This window comes from Notechis scutatus, chromosome Z (genome assembly GCF_049901735.1).
Source record: "Notechis scutatus isolate UNSWTSFEM ecotype Mainland chromosome Z, rNotScu1.2, whole genome shotgun sequence".
Lineage (NCBI taxonomy): Eukaryota > Metazoa > Chordata > Lepidosauria > Squamata > Elapidae > Notechis > Notechis scutatus.
This window is the reverse complement of record NC_142025.1, coordinates 69,584,732-69,606,117: the sequence shown is the minus strand read 5'-3', so window position 1 is coordinate 69,606,117 and position 21,386 is coordinate 69,584,732. Positions and strand designations below refer to the sequence as shown.

Sequence of the window (21,386 nt, the reverse complement as noted above, 5' to 3'; positions counted from 1 at the left end):
TTGTTGGCCAAGCACTCAGGCTACCATAGGCACCCCAATACGAGTGATGTTGAGCTGGCCATGCCCCCGGCCCTCCTGAGATCAAACACAACCCTGATGTGGCCCTCAATAAAATTGAGTTTGACACTCCTGACCGGACAACTAAAGGTGCTACAAAAAGAACCTGAATGGGTAGACCCTGTTGGTGTGATCTTTTTCAGCAGCTGAAAAAGAAATTGAAGGCAGCCATGAGGCCCATCCTGAGGAATCCTACTCTTCATATACAAGCTGAGATGTTGCACACAAGAAGGAAATATAAAATATAAAAAATATATAAAAGTTTTGCCATTTCAGTCTGGTCAGAACTCGAGTTGGCTGCCAAAAATCATAATTGTTTATTTGTTTGTTTATTTGTTTATTAGAATTTGTCAAACAAAAATGAGAACAAGAATAAAAGAATAAAAATACAATGACAGGGATAATAGGCATTTAGTGCACTTATGGACTACTAACTACTAACTATCTACTAACCACTTAAGTATGATGTAAGGTTCACAGAAGTCAATTTGTGACTGAAACTGTAAAAATCTGTAGCTGAAACAACTGAATCAGGTAGAGCATTCCAGACTTTGACAACTCTGTTACAGAAATCATATTTTTTACAGTCAAGTTTTACAGTCAAGCCTTGCAAACAAAATGCCTGAATTTCTCCTGCTTCTAAATGCAGCCCTATTCTATCTTATTTTTGTCTGCGAGACATGGTTGAATATATCCTCTCCAGACTCCATTATTACAGTAAGTGATTATCACATTTTCCTATATGACCACGATAATCGTAGAGGGGGTGGTTGCTATTTTCTATAAGAAGTCCCTAGGTCTGAAAAATATTACTCTTCCTGAGACTATTGTCTATAAGCTGTCCCTAAATACCACACTTCATTTCTTGATATGTTATAGAGCCCCTGATTATGACCTTGGTCATACACACAAGCTAACTGCACTACTAACCTGGGCAGCTTCCTTCCCGCACCCTCTTATCTTTCTTGGCAACCTCAATCTACCTCTTATTAATTGGACCCTAAACAAATGTACAACCGAACTTATACATGCAACCCTGTACAATGCTGTTACAACTCTGAGGCTGGAGCAGTTGGCAATGAACAACACTAGGCTTAACAATTGCTTAGATCTCATTTTCTGCAATAGCTTAAACTCAAGTTATGGCCTACAAGTTAAAGAACCTTTTTCTAATGGTGATCACAGCATGATTGATTTTTGTCTCAACTTGTGCCCTTGCAAAGAGGATCATAATGATGGGACTCCAAATTATAACTATAAAAAAGCCAACTATGATCTCATAGCTGCTGACCTCACATCCCTTGATTGGCACCTCCTGTTCACAGGTTGTAATATTGCAGAAGACTTTTATAACACTTTTTTGCTCAATAGAGTCATTAATCTATATGTACCAAAATAACCACTAAAGTCAAAAATAAAAACAAATTACCCATACCAATAAGAAAGCTACAATCAAAAAAAAAATATCTTTGTGGCGAGAAAACAAAACTGGTTATGTAGCCAACTTTAAAAACCACTACAAAACCTTATGCCACCAGATAAAGGCCGGATGTACCAATCACCATTCCAAACAGGAGGAAGAGCTGTTAACCTCGAACTCTTCCCGAGCTTTCTATAATTTCATTAATGCCAAACGTAAACACTCGAAATCTATCCCACCCCTAAAAGGGCCTAATGGGGAAGACAATAATGATGAAGCTGTAAAGGCCAACCTCTTTAATACATTCTTCAGTTCAGTTTTTGTTGATAGCAACAGCTGCTGCCCACCATTTCCTAGTCACACCACAATAAATTGTAATGATTCACTACATATTGACTTTACAGCAATATGTAACCTAAAGCCATTCCTATCTATTGACTCTAATGGATTATGTGCCTACTTTTTGAAAAAGCTTGCCACTACCCTAGCCAAACTTCTAAGTACAATCTATGAGGTATCTTTCAGAACCAGCTCCCTGCCCGATTTATGGTCATATGGTCATTAGCCATGGTCATACCTACTTTTAAAAAGGGAGACGCTAGTCTGGTAGAAAATTATAGACCAATCTCACTGTGTTGCATCACCTGTAACATCAGGTAATCAATTATAAACCCATCATCCTACACTTAGAAACAAACAACCTACTTTCTAACAAGCAGTTTAGTTTCAGGAAAAATTTATCTGCAACTCCTACACTGCAGAAATATTTGGACCACACATCTAGACCAGGGTAAAGCAATTGACACAATTTACATAGACTTCTGCGAAGCCTTTGATTCAGTGGTGCATGACAAACTACTGCTGAAACTTAGTACTTACAGCATCTCTGGACTCCTGCACAAATAGATAACCATGTTCTTGTCAAACAGGCAACAAATGGTAAAAATAGAAAAGGCCCTATTAAATCTAGCACCAGTTAATAGCAATGTCCCCCAAAGCAGTGTCTTTCTGCTTTACATCAATGACCTATGTGACAACATTAAAAGCAGCTGGGTCCTCTTTGCCGATGATGTAAAATTATTTAACACCACCAACAATGCTGCTGCCCTGCAAAGCGACCTTTTTTTAAAAAAAATTTAAAATAAACTTTATTTACAGGAATTAAAAGCATACAAATTTGAAAATACAAAACCAATAATGTATACATAACACATTCCTCTTTACATTTGATATTGAATTTGATACGTCCTGAAAATAAGTCACCTTGACTATGTGTCAAAATGGTCACACAATTGGCAACTCCAAATTTCAACTAACAAATGCTCTGTCCTACACATTGGCAAAAAAAAAAAATCAGATCACCAAATACAAGTTAGGCAGAAGCGATATCATAGACACTCCTCACTCTGTCAAGGATATAGGAGTACTTATCTCAAACAATCTAAGCCCCAGAGCTCACCATAACACCATTGCCAAAAAGTCTTTAAGAATTGTTAACCTTATTTTGTGAAGATTCTTCTCGGGCAACATTGAATTGTTAACTAGGGCATACAAAACCTTTGCCAGACCAATTTTCCAATACAGTTCATCTGCCTCAAACCTGCACTGTATATCAGACATTAACACAATTGAGTGGGTTCAGAGGTATTTCTTGAGAAAAGTACTCCATTCCTCCACTCACAATAGAATTCCCTATGCCTCCAGACTTGAAATTTTGGGCCTGGACAATCTGGAACTGCACCGCCTGCGGTCCAATCTAAGCATAGTTCACAAAATTGTCTGCTATAATCATTCTTCAGCTTCAATCACAACAATACACGGGCAAACAACTGGTACAAACTCAAGGTAAACCGCTCCAAACTTGATTGTAGAAAATATGATTTTAGCAGCACAGTGGTCAAAACCTGGTATGCCCTACCCAACTCCATTATTACAGCCTCAACCCCTTACAGCTTTCAAACTGTCTATTGTGGACCTCACCCCATTCTTAAGAGGTCCTTAAAGGGGGTGTGCATGAGCACACCAGCGTGCCTACCATCCCTGTCTTACTGTCTCCATTTATCTGTATTTACTTCCTTTGTTCTTGTTTATGTTCATACTTATACTTGTTATCTTGTACATGTTTGACAAACAAACAAATAAATAAATTTAGAATGATTTACATTGAGTTTAAAGTGGTTGTTAGCAAGCATATTATTGCTATTAAAACAAACAAAGTCATTTACAGGTAAAACATTACTACATGCAATTTTGTATGCAATACCTAGGTCTGACCACGTGACACAGTTCTAAGTTATCCAAACTGAGAATTTCAAGCCTAGTAGCATAGGGAATTCTATTGTACACAGACGAGTGCAAGACTTTTCTCATGAAATACTTCTGAATCTGCTCAATTGTATTGATGTCAGATATATGGTGGGGATTCCAAACAGTTGAACAATATTCTAAGATTGGTCTAGTAAAAGTTTTATAACGTCTAATTAGCAATACAATGTCTCCAGAAAAAAACCCTGCACAAAATTAAATTTACAACTCTTAATGCTTTTTTAGCAATGCTGTTAAAGTGAACTTTGGAGCATAGATCATCAGAGATAGTACACCTAGGTCCTTGACAAAGTGAGGATCATCAGCTAGTTCAATGCCACCTAGCTTATACCTGACATTCTGATTATGTTTAGCAATATGTAAGACAGAGCATTTATTGATCAAAATTGAAGTTGCCAAATAGATGACCATTTAGACATAAAGATCACTTTGCAAAACAACAGAATTATCTGTAGTATTAAATAATTTTACATCATCGGCAAAAAAGATGCAATTACTTTTAAGTTGATCACATAAATCATTGATATAGAGCAAGAAAAGTGTGGGACCTAAGATGGTGCCTTGCAGAACACCACTGTTGACTGATGCAGGATTAGACAGTGAGTTCCCTATTTTAACTTTCTGCACTCAATTAGACAGGAAAGCAGCAATCCACTTGACCAGAAAGGTTGTAAGAGTTTAATTTTAACAGCAGTTTATCATGTACTACTGTATCAAAAGCCTTACAAAAATCTATGTAAATTGCATCTACAGCTTTGCCTTGATCAAGACATGTAGTCCAGATGTTTTTACAGTGCAAAAATTGTAAATTACAGGACAAGTTTTTCCTGAAGCCATACTGTTTGTCAAATAGCAAGTTGTTTGTCTCTAAGTTGGTGAACAATGGATTGATTTATAATTGATTCCATAACTTTGCATGTAACACAACACAAAGAGATTGGAGTATAATTTTCAACTGAACTAGGGTCACCCTTTTTAAAAATTGGTATAACTATAGCTGATGACCATAGATCAGGAACTAATTCAAAATTATACTTTGAACATTGTACACAAAGGTTCAGTTAGGACGATAGCAAGTTTTCTCAAGAAAAAATCACATAAACCACCTGGTCCTGTGGATAGTGATAGTTTTGGATTACATAATGCTAATTCAACATTATCTAGTGTAAATTCGGCAATTTGCTACAATCATTTGTGGTTTGATTTACGAATGAGTGACTGCAACCTGGGATCCAGAATGATGGAATGAGAAGTAAAGGAAGTCTCATCTCCATCAGGCCAAAGGTCAATCAAAGGAATGCTGAGCACAAAAAAAAAAGTGTAACATCACATATACAAACAATGCAGACAACATTATTGGTGATCCAAGAAACTATGATGAGGGTGCAGGAAAATATGTCAAAGAACCATGTGGAAATGAAAATAAATGAATAAATTGGACACCAAAATAGGTACGATACAACAAGAAATTGAAAAAATACAGGCAGTAGAAATTAGATCAGAACAAACCGGGGAAAAATTTGAATTGGTGGACAAAAAAAATGATAACAATAAATAAGAAATTAGAAGAATCAGTTATTCATTTAGAGATGGATTGCACAGTGTTCTACTTGAAGTTCCAAAACATTATGGAAAATAAAGATGAAGACCTAGGTACCATCATGGCGGAATAAGAAATAAGAATTTTTTACACGAAATCAATGAAGTTTACAGAGCCCACACCAATTATGCTAGGCATAACAGATTGCCATGAGAAGTTTATGTCAGATTTACCAGGAAAAAAGTAAGGGATATACCATATAAAATAATGAGAGATGAACCTCTGATATATAAGGACAAAAAGATACAAACCCTGAAACAGATCCAAAAAAAAGTAAGAGAACAGAGAAGAGACTATAAATTCCTTGCAACACAATTGATCAAAATAAACATAATGTTCAGGTGGTTAATTCCAGAGGGGATGCTGGTATCATGGCAAGAGAGGAGGATTAAGATTAGAGAATTTGGATAAGGCACAAGAGCTATGTGACCAAATTGTGGGAGTGTAAGAAGAAAGTAGTAGTAAGGAGGAATTGGAAACTAGAAGCCAGGAGGACCAGCAACAGGAGGCAAGAGAAATAGAAGAAGAAGGAAGCAAGGAAGAAACCGAACAAAGGGAAGAAGAGGGAGTATGATTAAGAACAAAAGGAAGAAGAGGGAATATGATAATAGAAGACAGAGACCAATCTACAAGTAGGATAATGGAAGAAGAAATTAGGCTGATATTGAGAAATATTAATGGATTAAATTCACCTACCAAAAGAAAACAAATATTAACAAAATTGGCAAAACAAAAAGTAGATATAGTGTGCTTACAAGAAGTACATATCAAAGAACAACTATTGCTCAATATATGCTGTAAATGTGTGTGTGTGTGTGTGTGTGTGTGTGTGTGTGTGTGTGTGTGTGTGTGTGTGTGGATCTTTGGTTATTCGGGTTTTCTCCCACATAAAATTGGAAGTATCTAGGTGACATTTCAATGAAGTCTCATTCATCATTTTCAGGCTTGTGTCTTTGGCTTTGTGCTTCTCGGAGTAATGTGAGCTTGCAGCTGCTTCTTCCTTTTAACTGCTAGTGGGGGTGTGACTTGATTGGGTGGGGGCTTGGCTGTGTTCTGATTGGGTGGGGGTGTGTTCTCATTGGTTGGGGATTTGGCTGTGTTCTGATTGGTTGGGGGGTTGGCTGTGTTCTGATTGGCTGTGTTCTGATTGGCTGGGGGTGTGTTCTGTTCAGGTGGGGGCTTGGTTGTGCTCAGGTTAGTCTTGGTTGCTGGGGGATTTGAGCTGGTGATCTGTGATCCTGCTGTTTGGCTTCGCGTTCGTGGTCATGCCACATCTTCATGGTAAGCTCACATTACTCTGAGAAGCACAAATTTAAAATTACAGGCCAATCTCGCTGTTGAATGCTGATTACAAAAATTTTACTACAATAATGGCTGAAAGGTTGAAAATAGTATTGAATGAAATAATACACTCTGATCAGAGTGGTTTTCTACCTTCCAGACGGTTTTATTTATTTATTTATTTATTTGATTTGCCAATTGTTTACAAGATAATAAGTATAAGTGTATACATAGTTGTGAATACATGAAATGGGTACATATAAGAAAAATAAAAGAAGAATAAGAGAAACAATAGGACAGGGACGGTAGGGCACATTGGTGCGCTTATGCACGCCCCCTACAGACCTCTTAGGAAAGGGGTGAGGTCAATAGTAGACAGTCTAAGGTTAAAGTTTTTGGGGTTTGGGGAAGAAACTACAGAGTCGGGTAGAGTATTCCAGACATTGACCACTCTATTGCTGAAGTCGTATTTCCTGCAATCAAGTTTGGTGCGGTTAACTTTGAGTTTGTATCTATTGTTTGCTCTTGTGTTGTTATGGTTGAAGCTGAAGTATTCATTGACAGGTAGGACATTGCAATGTATGATTTTATATACCATGCTTAAATCAGACCGAAGACGGCGTAATTCAAGGTTTTCTAGGTCTAGAATTTCAAGTCTGGTGGCATAAGGTATTCTATAATGAGTAGAGGAGTGGAGAACTCTTCTTGTGAAATATTTCTGGACTTTCTCAATTGTGCTAATATCAGATACGTAATGTGGGTTCCAGACTGATGAACTGTATTCGAGTATTGGTCTAGCAAATGTTTTGTATGCTCTAGTTAGTAGTGTGATATTACCAGAGAAAAAGCTATGTAGGGTTAGGTTAACAACTCTTAATGCCTTTTTGGCTATGTAGTTGCAGTGGGCTCTAGCACTTAGATCATTAGAGGTGAGTATTCCAAGGTCCTTTACAGAGCTTGGGTCATCAACAAGATCTTGACTATTCAGCTTGTATTTTATTTTCTGATTTTTTTTTGCCAATATGTAAGACAGAGCATTTATTTGTTGAGATTTGAAGTTGCCATTTGTTTGACCATTCTGATACATAGTCAAGATCTTTTTGTAGAGAAGCAGTATTGTCTGTGGTATTGAACAGCTTTACATCATCAGCGAAAAGAACACAATTGCTCTTAATATGATCACAGAGGTCATTTATGTAGAGTATGAAGAGAGTTGGTCCTAGAACACTGCCTTGGGGGACACCACTATTGACAGGTACAGAATTTGATAGGACGCTCCCAATTTTGACCATTTGTTGTAGGTTTGCCAGGAATGCTTCTATCCAGTTATGCAGTTGTCCAGAGATACCATAGGATTTTATTTTTAGGAGTAGTTTGTCGTGTACCACTGAATCAAAGGCTTTACAGAAGTCTATGTAGATTGCGTCTAATGCTTTGCCCTGATCGAGTTGTGTCGTCCATATGTTTTTGCAGTGTAAGAGTTGCAGATTACAGGATAGTTTTTTTCTGAAACCAAATTGTTTATTAGAGAGTAGGTTGTTTGTCTCTAAGTGGAGGATGATGGATTGGTTAATAATTGATTCCATGACTTTACAGGTGACGCAGCATAAGGAGATTGGTCTGTAATTTTCAACTAGGCTTTTCTACCTTCTACCTTAAGAACAATACAAGAATGGTGTTAAATATTTTAGAAGATTACAAAGTCCATCCAGAAAAGCAGGTGGCACTATTTTTTTTAAATGCCCAAAAAGTACTTGACAATCTTAATTGGCAGTTTTTGATTTAACAAGGATATGAGATTTGGAATGAAATTTGGAAAAATGATAGATACAATATACTCTACTCAAAAAGGCAGGGTGATAATAAATGGGGATAGTAGAGAGAGTTTTGAAAGAACTAAAGGAGTGAGACAGGGATATCCAATGTCACTCTACTTTTTATTTTAATGCTGGAAGTGCTACTAGCCCAGATTAGACAAAATACCGAAATAAAAAGATTGAAGATTAAAAAAGAGGAATATAAGGTACAGGTATTTGCAGAAGATTTTGTGTTTTTCATAGAGGAATTAATAGAGACAGGAAATAATCTGATATAAGAGGAAGAAAGATACGGGATGGTAGCAGGATTGAAAATTAATAGAGAAAGACAACATTAGCCAACAATTTGACAGAAAATCAAAAAAAGGATTTAGAAAAAGAGATGGGATTACAAATTGAAAAAAAAGATTAAATATTTAGGAATTTGGCTAAAAGGGAGATGTTCTTCTATAAAAGAAGACAATTATAAGAAATTGATACAACAAATAAAGAAAGATCTAATAATTTGGGAGAAATTACAATTATCTCTATTAGGAAGAATAGCCATGGTAAAAATGAATGTTTTATTGAAATTATTGTACTGTTTTCAAACAATCCCTATAAAATTAGATAAGAAATTTTTTGAAGAATTAAATAGAATAGTTACAAAATTTATATGGCTGAGCAAGAAACATGAATTAACCTAAGGATGTTACAAGATAGCAGAAATAGAGGTGGCTTTGGACTCCCAAAATGGGAAGTATACTATCAGGTCCTAACATGGATTTGAGAATGGATAAATTTAAAAAATAAAAGGATCTTAACAATTGAAGGTTATGATTTACAAGCAGGATGGCCTTCTTATGAGAAAAGAAATAAGACACTCATATTTTTACAGACATTAGATAAGAGAATCATTAATAGAAACATGGGAAAAAATAAAGAGAAAACACTACATGAAATTAGTGGGTTGGGTTTCACCTATGGAGGCAATAATATATACAAATACAATCGATACAAAGAAAATGATTAGATATCAAGAACTATTAGACAGTCAGGGGAATCTTAAAACAAATGAAGAACTGAAAGAACAAGGTTTAATTGTGGATTGGTGGCCATATTTACAGATACAGATGAGATATAGAAAGGGCTTAGAGGAACACGGAATTGAAAAGGAATTACAACAATTAGATAAAATTTTGATAAGTAAGGAAGAAAAAATTATAAGATTGTATAATTATTTACTAGAAGTGGAGCTGGAGGAAGAGATAATGAAGGGACCAATGATAGCTTGAGCAAAGAATATAGGTCACAGTATAGAACTAGATGATTGGGAAGGAATATAGACCAAAAACTACAAATTAACATTGTCAACAGCTTAAAAGAAAATCAGTATAAAATGTTTTATAGATGGCATTTAGTGCCAGCAAGATTGGCAAAAATGTACCCAAATACAAAATCAGAGTGCTGGAAATGTAAACAGAAAGATGGAACATTTTTTCATATGTGATGGCAATGCCCCAAAGCCAGAAAATATTGGATGAAAGTACAAAGATAGTTACAGGAGATTTCAGAATATCAAATAGAATTTAAATCCAAACTATTCCTTCTGGGAATAATTAAAGGGAAATTTAGTAAACAAATCCAATACATCATATTGCATATAGTAACAACAGCAAGGATAGTTTTTGTGCAGGTTGGAAATTAGAAAACATGCAGTCGAAGAGGCGTTAATACAAAAAATATAAGAATGTGCCAAGATGAACAAACTTACAATAGAACTAAAAGGCAAGGAGGAATCAGAATACTATGCAGTATGGGATAGATGGTATAAGTGGATAGAACATAGGAATAAGGATTAATGTATAGAAATAAATGTAAATATATGTAATATTGATGACACAATACTCTATTTACTGTTAACAATGTAAATAGAGATGTGTAATTTGCGGAGGGAAGACATGTGCTCAAGAGCAAAAGGAATTCAGGCATTTTGTTTGCAAGGCTTCTTGCATTAAATAGTTTATATATTAGACCAGTAGGAGTGGACCTTAAATAGATGGAAGGCATACATACCTAACATTAATAAGAGTATCTGCGGTTAACCAAATTAACCAAACCAATTAACCAAACACAGACATGTATAGCCATTGAGCAGCTGAGTTAGGAGATATTGGACGGTTTTTGGCCGCATTGTGAACATGTTTTGAATATAGGACAACTGAGAAACAAGCAGAGTAGGATTTGCTGGCTATTAAACAAAAGGGCCAGACGGGCCAGGAGTATGTGGATGATTTTCGCCAAGTGGTTGGTAAACTTCCTACTCTGCCAGAAAGTTTATTAATCCACTTATGCAAGGAAGGACTAGACAATAAACTCAACCAGGCTTGTTTATATCGGAATTTGCTTACAATGTTAATAGAATGGTATAAAGTAGCTATTGAACTGGATGATGGACTACATCGATTGAATTCAAGGCCTGAAGGAGTTATACCACAGTGTAAGGTCGTGGGCTCGGTGACTAGGCTTTCAATCAGACTGCTCCAAAGCCAAAGTGGCAGAAGGGCAATGAGGTTTTCCAATGCGATAGACCTGGACACTGGGTGATGGACTGTTCCCTACCACCAATGTCGGTACCTAGGGATCCACAGGTGGCTTCAACATTGCACAGAGTTAAATCGGGAGGTCGAGGTTGGCAAGAGCATGAGAGAGCTAGAGGACTAGTGACCCAGTCACCAATCAGTCAGGATGTAGAAAAGACATCTATCGTACCATCTACCACCATGAAGGAATGTGAGATGGAGGGCGAGGTGCCTGATGATCTGATGGTAAGTAGGCTCATCCGTCCTTTTATTATTCCTGTTGCTCTATGGAATACATGTGCTAATAAGGGGACATGGTTGGGAGCATCAATAGATTCAGGGTGTACATGGTGCTTAATAACTCAAGTGGTGGTGGACAAGTTTGATTACAGAAGATCTGATTGGACACTCCTATCAAATTTGAACAGGTGGATGGATCTCTATTGGGTGGGGTTCTGACAACCCACCAAACAGAGTATGTCAAACTGGTGATGGAAGAGCACTGAGAGTGGATATCTTTCATGGTGGTTTCCCACATGAGTGAAGCCTTGATCTTGGGTTTAGCTTGGCTCGATAAGTGGGATGCACTGGGAAGGGGTTTTTCACAAAATACACCTAGCAATTGGACCACATCCAATTACACTTGATGTGGTATGACCATCCTCCAATAAATTAGTGAAAGAAGAAGAACAGAAAATGTCACAACAGCAATACCCTATTGAATATGAAGATTTGGCGGATGTGTTCAAAGAGGAAGGTACTGATTCTTTACCTCCTCATCGGAAAATGGATTGCTCTATAGAGATAGTACCGGGAACAAAACTACCGAAACCGCGAATGTACTCGATGACTCCGAAAGAACTAGAGGAGATGAGGAAGTACATTAAAAAAAACTTTAAAAAGGGATTCATCACTCTGAGTAGATCTCACATGGCTGCTCCAGTATTATTTCATGAAAAAAAGATGGAGAGCTATGTTTATGTGTTGATTATAGAGGCCTAAACACCATTTGTGTAGAGCCCTTGTACCCCCTACCATTAATCAAGGATTTATTAGCTACGCTGGCGAAAGGACAGATTTTCACCAAGCTCAATTTAAGGGAGGCTTATTACCGAGTAAGGATTCATCCAGGTGACAAACTCTGCTTGTTTCTCAGTTGTCCTATCTTCAAAACATGTTTGCAATGCGGCCAAAAACCATCCAATATCTCCTAACTCAGCTGCTCAATGGCTATACATGTCTGCTGCCCACTCATGAGCCTCCCCTACTAATACACCTGTCACAGCAACTACCATAGACCAATGCGAGGGGTAAAGCCATCTTTTTCCCTTTTTAAAAATTGGGATAACGATTGCTGACCCCCAATCTTCTGGGACATAGCCAGTGGAGCTGCCAAAACTGGTATCCATCACTCCAAATTGTTCTTTAGTAATTCAGCAGAAATGAAGTCAGCACCTGGGGCCTTTCCAGTCCTGAGTTGACCAATGAGCAATTTGATTTTGGATTCTGAAACTGGGGGCCATTCAGGTAAATCATTCATTGTATACCTTATACTCTCACTGGAGGGCTCTTCATATAGTCTCCGAAAGTGAAGTTCCCAGATGGTAGGAGGTATATGGGCATCTAGTTGGGTATGAATTCTGTCAGAGTGACTAGATATTAGATGCCAGAATAGAGAACAGTTCTTTTGCTTTGTTGCCACAATAAGCTGTTACCAGGAGGATCTTGTGCCTTGTCTCTTCTTATGAGCAATCGGTTGCTTAAATTGTTTTTTGAGAGTAATAAGATGTTTAAGACTTGTTTTATTATCATTCCCAGTCTTGCTTTTGTACATCTTATAAGCTGAGGTGAGAGTTTTCTTCGCTTCTACACAATCGTTGTCAAACCATGGTTTGGAGGCAATACAGGGCCTGTTAGATGAGAAGTTCCAATCATGTACTAATAATGGTTGCAGCTTATTTTTTATATAGTTCTAGTAAATCTTGGGAAGGATTGGTTGTAATAAAGACTGAGTGGAGTTTTTGAAGGTAGGAGTCTCCTCACTTTCCGATCAAGTTGTTAGGACCATTTGATTCTACATCTTGTTGGGCCTGCTGGAGAAATTGCAGGAATAAATTGGTCCCGAAGAGCATCTGCCAGATGAAGGGCTTCATGCATACACACAAAAGTAGATAATCATTTTTCAGATTAGGTAGGACTTCAAAATTTTCTACATAATGTATTAAGTCCACAGAAGTTAGGATATAATCAATGGTGCTGGTTTTGGACCCTGCCATAAATGCAATCTCTCTGGATAGTCACCAGCCCAAGAGCCATTGGATATAAAAGGTTTGAGTTTATTCGCCATCTTTGCAAGACAGCGAAATTTGTTCTATTGTCTTTAGAAAGTCATGTGAGGAGGAGCTGGTTTGTATGGGAACCTCCATGGATAATCATGTTATTTAATATATAGTGTGTAATCATCTAGTCCCAATCTAACATTGAAGTCTTCCCCTAGTATAAGACCCTGGCTTTTTGGATGGTCCATGTGGAGTTTACTAATATATTGTTCCAGCTCCATCAATACTGCAGTAGTTCCAGCTTTTCTAAACAATGGCAGAAAATAAATATTAATTATTAAAAGCGGGATGGAGTCCATCTTGAGGAGGACATAGCCATATGTTTTAATGGGGCAATAAGAGTGGACTCTGCTCTCAGTTGGTAGAAATGAAAATACCCCTATTTTATAGATTTTATTTTTATTTTTGTTTACTCTTTTCAAGGCTAAATTTATTTGTTTTTGTTTATTCAAAATCAAACATGAAATAGAAGAAATTCTGTGGATGATTAAGTTTTGACATGCATATTCATTTATAGAAGGGTCAAGTCAGGTTGATCTATAAAAATTGAGTCAGCCTACATCAGGCTTGAATCATAGTGACCCAATTTTATGTCTTCTACATTTTTTTTTGTTATGCCTGGTAGAAAATAGATTTTCTTTCTCTCTCCCATCTAGTTGATATGATACTGGCCACACAAATTCAGAGGTCTCAGGTTTCAGTAGTACCAATAATGTAGTGTTCTCAGGTCTTATAATTGTATTATTATTAAACTTTACAAAGTGCTTGCAATGTAATATTCTCCATGTTAAAGATGAAGGAGCACAGGCTGAAAGAAAACTGCTTTTCTCAGAAGAGCAAGCTAGCTGTCACAGTAAATATATTATAATGCTGAAGATTTATTTTAGAAAGCAGTAATAAACCAGATCAGGAGTATAGTGAGTAGAGAAGGGAAAATATATTTTGTACTGTCACTTCTGATGTACTGTAGAATAATTACACCAGGTTCTATATTAGTGGAACAGGTTAAATGATCTGGCAGCTATGTTCTAGACAAAGCATGCAAGGGCATCTTATAGTGTACATGATGCAAATAGTTTCAACAGAAACTAAGTGACTCCACCAAAATTTGATGGCAATATAGCTGCATTTAGGGTAGCCTAAAACTGGAAAAAGAAACTTGGAAATAGGAGTGCAAGTCTATTTCACTCAAAAGCACACCCCCTCCCAATAGTAAACCTGCCCCATCTAGAGATATTACCAGAAGACCTTGTGGAGCCAGTAAGATAGATGGGATGCTGAGTTTCCCCTGACTCTGGAAACATTGCCCATTGCTCCAAATGTTTTTTCAAGAACATCCTGTCTACATAAATCATACTGCAGTAGTCTAAGCAGGAAATTGTAATGGCAGTGATCTATCATGTGCGCTTTTGGCTTTGAGGCAAATATATACTGATGAGCAATCGCTGCACTTCTATGATACAGACAGCCATAGTACAGATCAAGGGTGCATTTATATATCTCTGCGTGCATAGATATATAAAAGAAACTATTCCCTTTCCTCCTTTGACTAAATTTTAAGAGATCTGTAATTCAGTTACTTGGAATCTAGTGAGTTCAGTGTAGAGTTTATTGGTGACTTCATTAATTTATAGTTCAGTCTGGTAGTCATTATGCAATGCTGGAAAGTACCAGGGTCATGACATACATAAATAGACTTTGCAAAATTTGTTATAGGGGAGGGGATAATTCCTGGTGTCAGTTATTCTGTAGAATACTGCTATGCATTTCTCCTTCTAAATTCCACAGTCTTGTTGAATTTTTGATAATCAGATTCTAGTCCCAATTGATAATATTAAACATGATTACCATATTAGAGATAAATTTCTTCTGAATAGCAGGTCTAAGAAGCCCTGGAGGTGGGACTAACTTGTCAGCAGATGAAAAATATCTCGAAGGTAAATATTTTCCATGTGAATTTTAAATCTACAAATATGTGTCAGAAAGCCTATTTTGAACCAATGAAACTCTACTTTCCATCAGTAGAATATTCATAAAAAATATTCATCACCTTTAGACAATGATTATTTTACTCAGAATTTATTCATCAGAGCAGTGATGGGATTCAAATTTTTTTTACTACCGGTTCTGTGGGCATTGCTTGGTGTGTGTGCTGTGGCTTGATGGGTGTGGCAGGGGAAGTATACTGTAAAATCTCCATTCCCTCCCCACTCCTGGGGGAAGGATAGTGCAAAATCCCCATTCCCTCCCCACCCCACTAAGTTGCTTTCCAGCTCCGTCCTCTTGTGCAGGGCAACAAAAGAAGACACAGCCAATCAGCTGGGATTCAGGAGGCAGAGAATAGATGGGGGTGGGGCCAGTCAGAGGTGATATTTGCCAGTTCTCCAAACTACTCAAAATTTCTGCTGCCAGTTCTCCAGAACTGGTCAGAACATGATGAATACCACCTCTGCATCAGAGCCAAATTTGAAGTATGGCTGTAACCATTCATTATTTAATTCAGGAGTTAGTAGGTTCACCTCTATCAATGTTTACCTCCCCTATGAATATTACAATAGTATAATACCATTTTCCCTTGTTGTATACATATTATAATCCTGTCAGGTTATTATCCCATTTGACTGGGCTAGTTTTGGATGATTCAGCACTTTTGAAGGGTAGCAGGTTGAAGAAGTCTGGTTTAATCATGGGAGAACAGAAAAATCAAAGCGGAAAAATATTTCTATAGTCCTATAATATACAATTTTGAAATTAAAGATTAACTTCTTTCATTGTGATGTTATTTTACAAATATGGAGAGGGGGGAGAGATATCAGTTTAATCTGGGCCAATTACCAGAGAATGTTTTTTTTTTTTTTACAACAGTAGCAAATTCATCTTACAAACACCCCAAGGGGGTACTAAAATATTATTACTCTTCTTGCAAACTCCTTGCCAAAAAATGACACAATTTTGAAACAGGAATGGGAACAGAATGGGAATCAGGTTGAGGTTCAGTTAAACATTTCTAATAACTACAACTCCCTCCTTTCCCATATATGATCTGCACATCTGTTAGTTGGACTATGTTTATCTACTAAAACTTCACTTCAACCACCATCTTAGAAAATACATTCTGTTACCAGACCCTGAAGAAATAACATGCATAATGTAAATATGAGCTGCAAATTCCAGATATGTTTCACAAAAAAATGTCAATATCTATTATATTATTGGGATTCACCTTAGGGAAGTAAAAAAGGGTAGATTCTTTTTCAAAGGAACATTAGAAAATTCACCACAAGAATATGAGCAAAGTTTAATGCTCAGCTGAAAAAACAGCTGTGTTTTAAAAAAAAAAAGACAAAGGCAAATCAGCCAAAGATTCTGGGTTGGGAGGAAGTTAAAATGAAGAATGTTTGGTTCCTTAATGCCCCTGTGTGGGTATAAAAGGGCAAGACATAGGAAATTTTATTTTGTAAAAGATCTTTCAAATATTCTTGTCTTCTGCACATTTCTGATTTACAAAATTAGATCTCTTCAAATGCCAGATTGTACAAGGAAGTAGTCCAAGTTTATATAATATGTAATAAATAATACCTGTTCAGATAACTGTAATTTCATGAAACTTCTCCAGCAACTTTGGTGACGTTGTATTCATCTGTTAATAAAAACAGTAGTTACTGGTCAGTTTACACTGAGAGAGTTCAGAGGAACCTTAAGATATAGTAGATTTCCTTGGGCAACATCTTTTGCCCATCAGAAAAAATTTAACTCCTTGTAAAAGTTACAACATCCATTGACTCACTATTCTTTGGCCTATTTTTTTTATGTTCTTCTTGGTAATGCCATTCTTCTGCAGGCAGTAATACTTGAAAATGTAATGACAAGTCTATTCTATTGTTAATCTTTGAGACTCAGGTCATTAGTTCCTATTTAGTAAAGAAAGCAATTACACAGAATTAGATGATAGGAAGGGAAGGAAAAGAAGCTAAATCCTGCTTAAATTTTTAAAGTTACACACAATGAGCCCTGAGACTTCTACTCTACTATTAAAGCCAATCTCTTTAACACATTCTTTGGCTCAGTATTTGTAAACAGCAATGGATCATGCCCAGTATTTCCTAGTCGAACCACAGACAACTACAATGATCTAATACATACCGATTTTACAGAAGACAATGTTGAAAAAGCACTACGCAATCTAAAACCATCCATATCTACTGGACCGGATGGAATATGTGCCTACTTCTTTAAAAAGCTATCCACTGCCATAGCCGAACCTCTAAGCATAATCTTTGAAAAATCTTTCAGGACCAGCTCCTTGCCTAAACTATGGTCACAAGCCACGGTCATCCCCATCTTCAAAAAGGGAGACCCCAGCCTAGTTGAAAATTACAGACCAATCTCCTTATGCTGCGTCACCTGTAAAGTTATGGAATTAATTATTAACCAATCCATTATCCTCCACTTAGAGACAAACAACTTACTCTCTAATAAAAAATTTGGTTTTAGGAAAAAGCTATCCAATAATCTGCGACTCTTACACTGCTAAAACATATGGACTACACAACTCGATCAGGGCAAAGCAATAGACGCAATCTACATAGACTTCTGTAAGTCTGTAGATTCAGTGGTACATGACAAACTACTCCTAAAACTAAAATCTTATGATATCTCTGGACACCTGAATAACTGGATAGAAGCATTCCTGTCAAACAGACAACAAATGGTCAAAATTGGGAGCGTCCTATCAAATTCTGTACCTGTCAACAGTGGTGTCCCCCAAGGCAGTGTTCTAGGACCAACTCTCTTCATACTCTACATCAATCACCACTGTGATCATATTAAGAGAAACTGCATTCTCTTCGCTGATGATGTAAAGCTATTCAACACCACAGACAATACTGCTACCCTTCAAAAAGATCTTGACTATGTATCATAATGGTCAAACAAATGGCAACTTCAAATCTCAACAAATAAATGCTCTGTCTTACATATTGGCAAAAAAATATATCAGAAAATAAAATAGAAGCTGAATAGTCAAGACCTTGTTGATGATCCAAGCTCTGTAAAGGACCTTGGAATACTCATCTCTAATTATCTAAGTGGTAGAGCCCACTATAACTACATAGCCAAAAAGGCATTAAGAGTTGTTAACCTAATCCTACATAGCTTTTTCTCTGGTAATTTCACACTACTAACTAGAGCATACAAAACATTTGCTAGACCTATACTCGAATACAGCTCATTAGTCTGGAACCTACATTATTTATCTGATATTAGCACAGTTGAGAAAGTCCAGAAATATTTCACAAGAAGAGTTCTCCACTCCTCTACTCGTTGCAGAATACCTTATGCTAGCAGACTTGAAATTCTAGACCTAGAAAACCTTGAATTACGCGGTCTTCGGTCTGATCTAAATATGGTATATAAAGTCATACGTTGCAATGTCCTACCTGTCAATGAATACTTCAGCTTCAACCATAACAATACAAGAGCAAACAATAGATACAAACTCAAGGTTAACTGCACCAAACTTGATTGCAGGAAATACGACTTCAGCAACAGAGTGGTCAATGTCTAGAATACTCTACCTGACTCTATGGTTTCTTCCCCAAACCCCAAAAACTTTAACCTTAGACTTTCTACTATTGACCTCACCCCTTTCCTAAGTGGTCTGTAGGGGGCATGCATAAGCGCACCAATGTGCCTACCATCCCTGTCCTATTGTTTCTTTTATTTTTCTTATATGTACCCATTTCATGTATTCATAATTATGTATATACTTATGCCTATTATCTTGTAAGTGGTTGAAAAATCAAAATAAATAAATAAAATAAAAATAAAAAAATAAAAAATAAAATAAAAGACAGAGCTTCTCAAGCTATAACTCATAAAAAAACAATTAGCAGCTAATATATCCTCTATACTACCTCTTATATTTGGATAGAAGGAGGACCAAAATAACCTAGCTAATATGCTCCATATCTGATTAGTTTTGAAAATAAATGGAGGGGAAAGGTTTGAAATATTTACTAATGTGTATCAGTGGCCACAACAGACAATCATGGTTAGTGTCAGGTGATGCATTTCTTTCAAGAAAAATGCTATTCTATAAATATTTGATCCATTATGTGTCCCTCCTAATTTTATTTTACAAGGAACAACTGAGATTACTTCCCAGTTATGTCATGGCTATTTCTGTTGCCATGTTCATAACATCACAACACAACATAACATCAGAGTTGGAAGGAACCTTGGAGATCTTCTAGTCAAACTCCTTGCTCGATCAGGAAACCCTAAACCATTTCAGACAAATGTTTGTCCAAAATGTTCTTAAAAACCTCCAGAGATGGAACATCCACAACTTCTGAAGGCAAGCTGTTCCAATGATTAATTGCTCTAACAGTCAGGAAATTTATCCTTGTCTCTAGGTTGGTTCTCTCCTTGAGTAGTTTCTATCCATTGCTTCTTGTCCTGCCTTCAGGTGCTTTGGAGAATAGATTGAGCCCCTCTTCTTTGTGTAGCCCCTCAAATATTAGAACACTGCTAACATGTCATCTTAGTCCTTCTTTTCATTAAACTAGATATACCCAATTCCTGCAATGTTGGTCTGAACCATTTGGGCCAGCGGGCAGGCAATGAGGAGGAGTCAGCAGCAGGTGGTTCAGCTGGAGGTGGTGGCGGTTCAGGACAGCAGGCAGGCAATGATAAGGAGGAGGTGGCTGGCGGTTCGGGCCAGCAGGCAGACAATGAAGAGGAGGAGGTGGCCTCAGCAGGTCAGTATCTCAGGGCAGAGAGCAGGTCACTCCCCAAGTGACTGAGTCATGCTCAGCTGCACCAACAAAGGCCGGCAGTATCACCTGCCATTTCCTACTGCAAAAATCTTTAAAATCTGGGCCGTGTGGTCCACAGCTGAGAACGGTGAAAGAAGACTCAACAGGAAGGGAGATGGGTCACATGGGAGGCAGCAGAGAATAGCAAAGGAAGTTTCACCAGGTAGGCAGGGAGCTAGGCCATGTGGGAGGCCACAGCGAAGGCAGGAAAGTGGGCTGGGCCATGGGGGCCGTGTGGTTAAGGTGAGAGAGTCAGAGAGCAGCAGCAGCTATGTCATGGGCATGACTCTAAGCACTGGGAGAGGTGAGATAAAGAGTGGCTGGAACTCTGGAAGGGGCAGGGCAGGGAGGGGCTGAGCCAGCCAGTGGTGGGATTAGCCAATTCTCTGAACTGTGCAAAAAGTTAACAACCGGTTCACCTAAACTGGTGAAAACCGGCTGAATCCTACCTCTGGTTGGAGTTCAATATTTATATACAGGTAAAACCTCTGAAAAGTAAGACTACAGCCTATTCTGCTAAATTCCTGCCCCAAGCTCTGGGAATCCTTCTGTACAGAATGTACATTTTTTTTCAGACAGGTCATTAGTGCCAAGATGTACAACAACATCAACTTCCCAATCCTTACTAGCATTTTGTCTATCTTAACAATGCACCTTTTTTCCCCCAGCTGACAATGTTACCAGGCAGATACCCGGTGATTCTTACCTAATTCATCTATCCTGAGAATAAAAACAATGCTTGTATCTTGTGGTATCCTCCACTAAAAGGCTTAAGGCTTCATCTGAGATCTCATATTTATCACCTTAGCCTTTAAACCTCTCTAAATTTCACTATGTAGAATGGAAAAAAATTTCCCTTTATTAGTCTTAAAGCTTCACTGTTTTGTTCAGCAAAGCTGATACCAGCCAAAGCATAGAAAACACAAAGAATCATGCAAGATGTGTGGAGAGATCACGCCCACAGAATCATCAAGAGTCAGACACAACTGAATAGATAACATCATTTTGTTCCCAATTTACCTTGAAAGGAGTCACATTCCAAGTTAAAACTAGCAGAATTTTACATGATGTACAGATTGAATCTGCAACATTCAAGTCCAAATATGATATTTAAACAGAAGCAATTAGTTTCATAAATGTATATGATTAAAAAACTGAAGGTTACTGA

At 37.4% G+C, this 21,386-nt stretch overlaps 1 protein-coding gene across 1 annotated transcript; it reads left to right on the top strand.

The window, feature by feature from the left end:
• The first annotated feature begins 799 nt into the window (after nucleotides 1-799).
• Nucleotides 800-21,135, top strand: LOC148128920 (uncharacterized). Its single transcript, XM_087947323.1, is given in 6 exon segments — nucleotides 800-1,448; nucleotides 1,451-1,521; nucleotides 1,524-1,851; nucleotides 11,738-11,818; nucleotides 19,970-20,161; nucleotides 21,110-21,135. Coding segments are annotated over 6 exon segments (1,347 nt in total).
• Nucleotides 21,136-21,386: the final 251 nt, after the last annotated feature.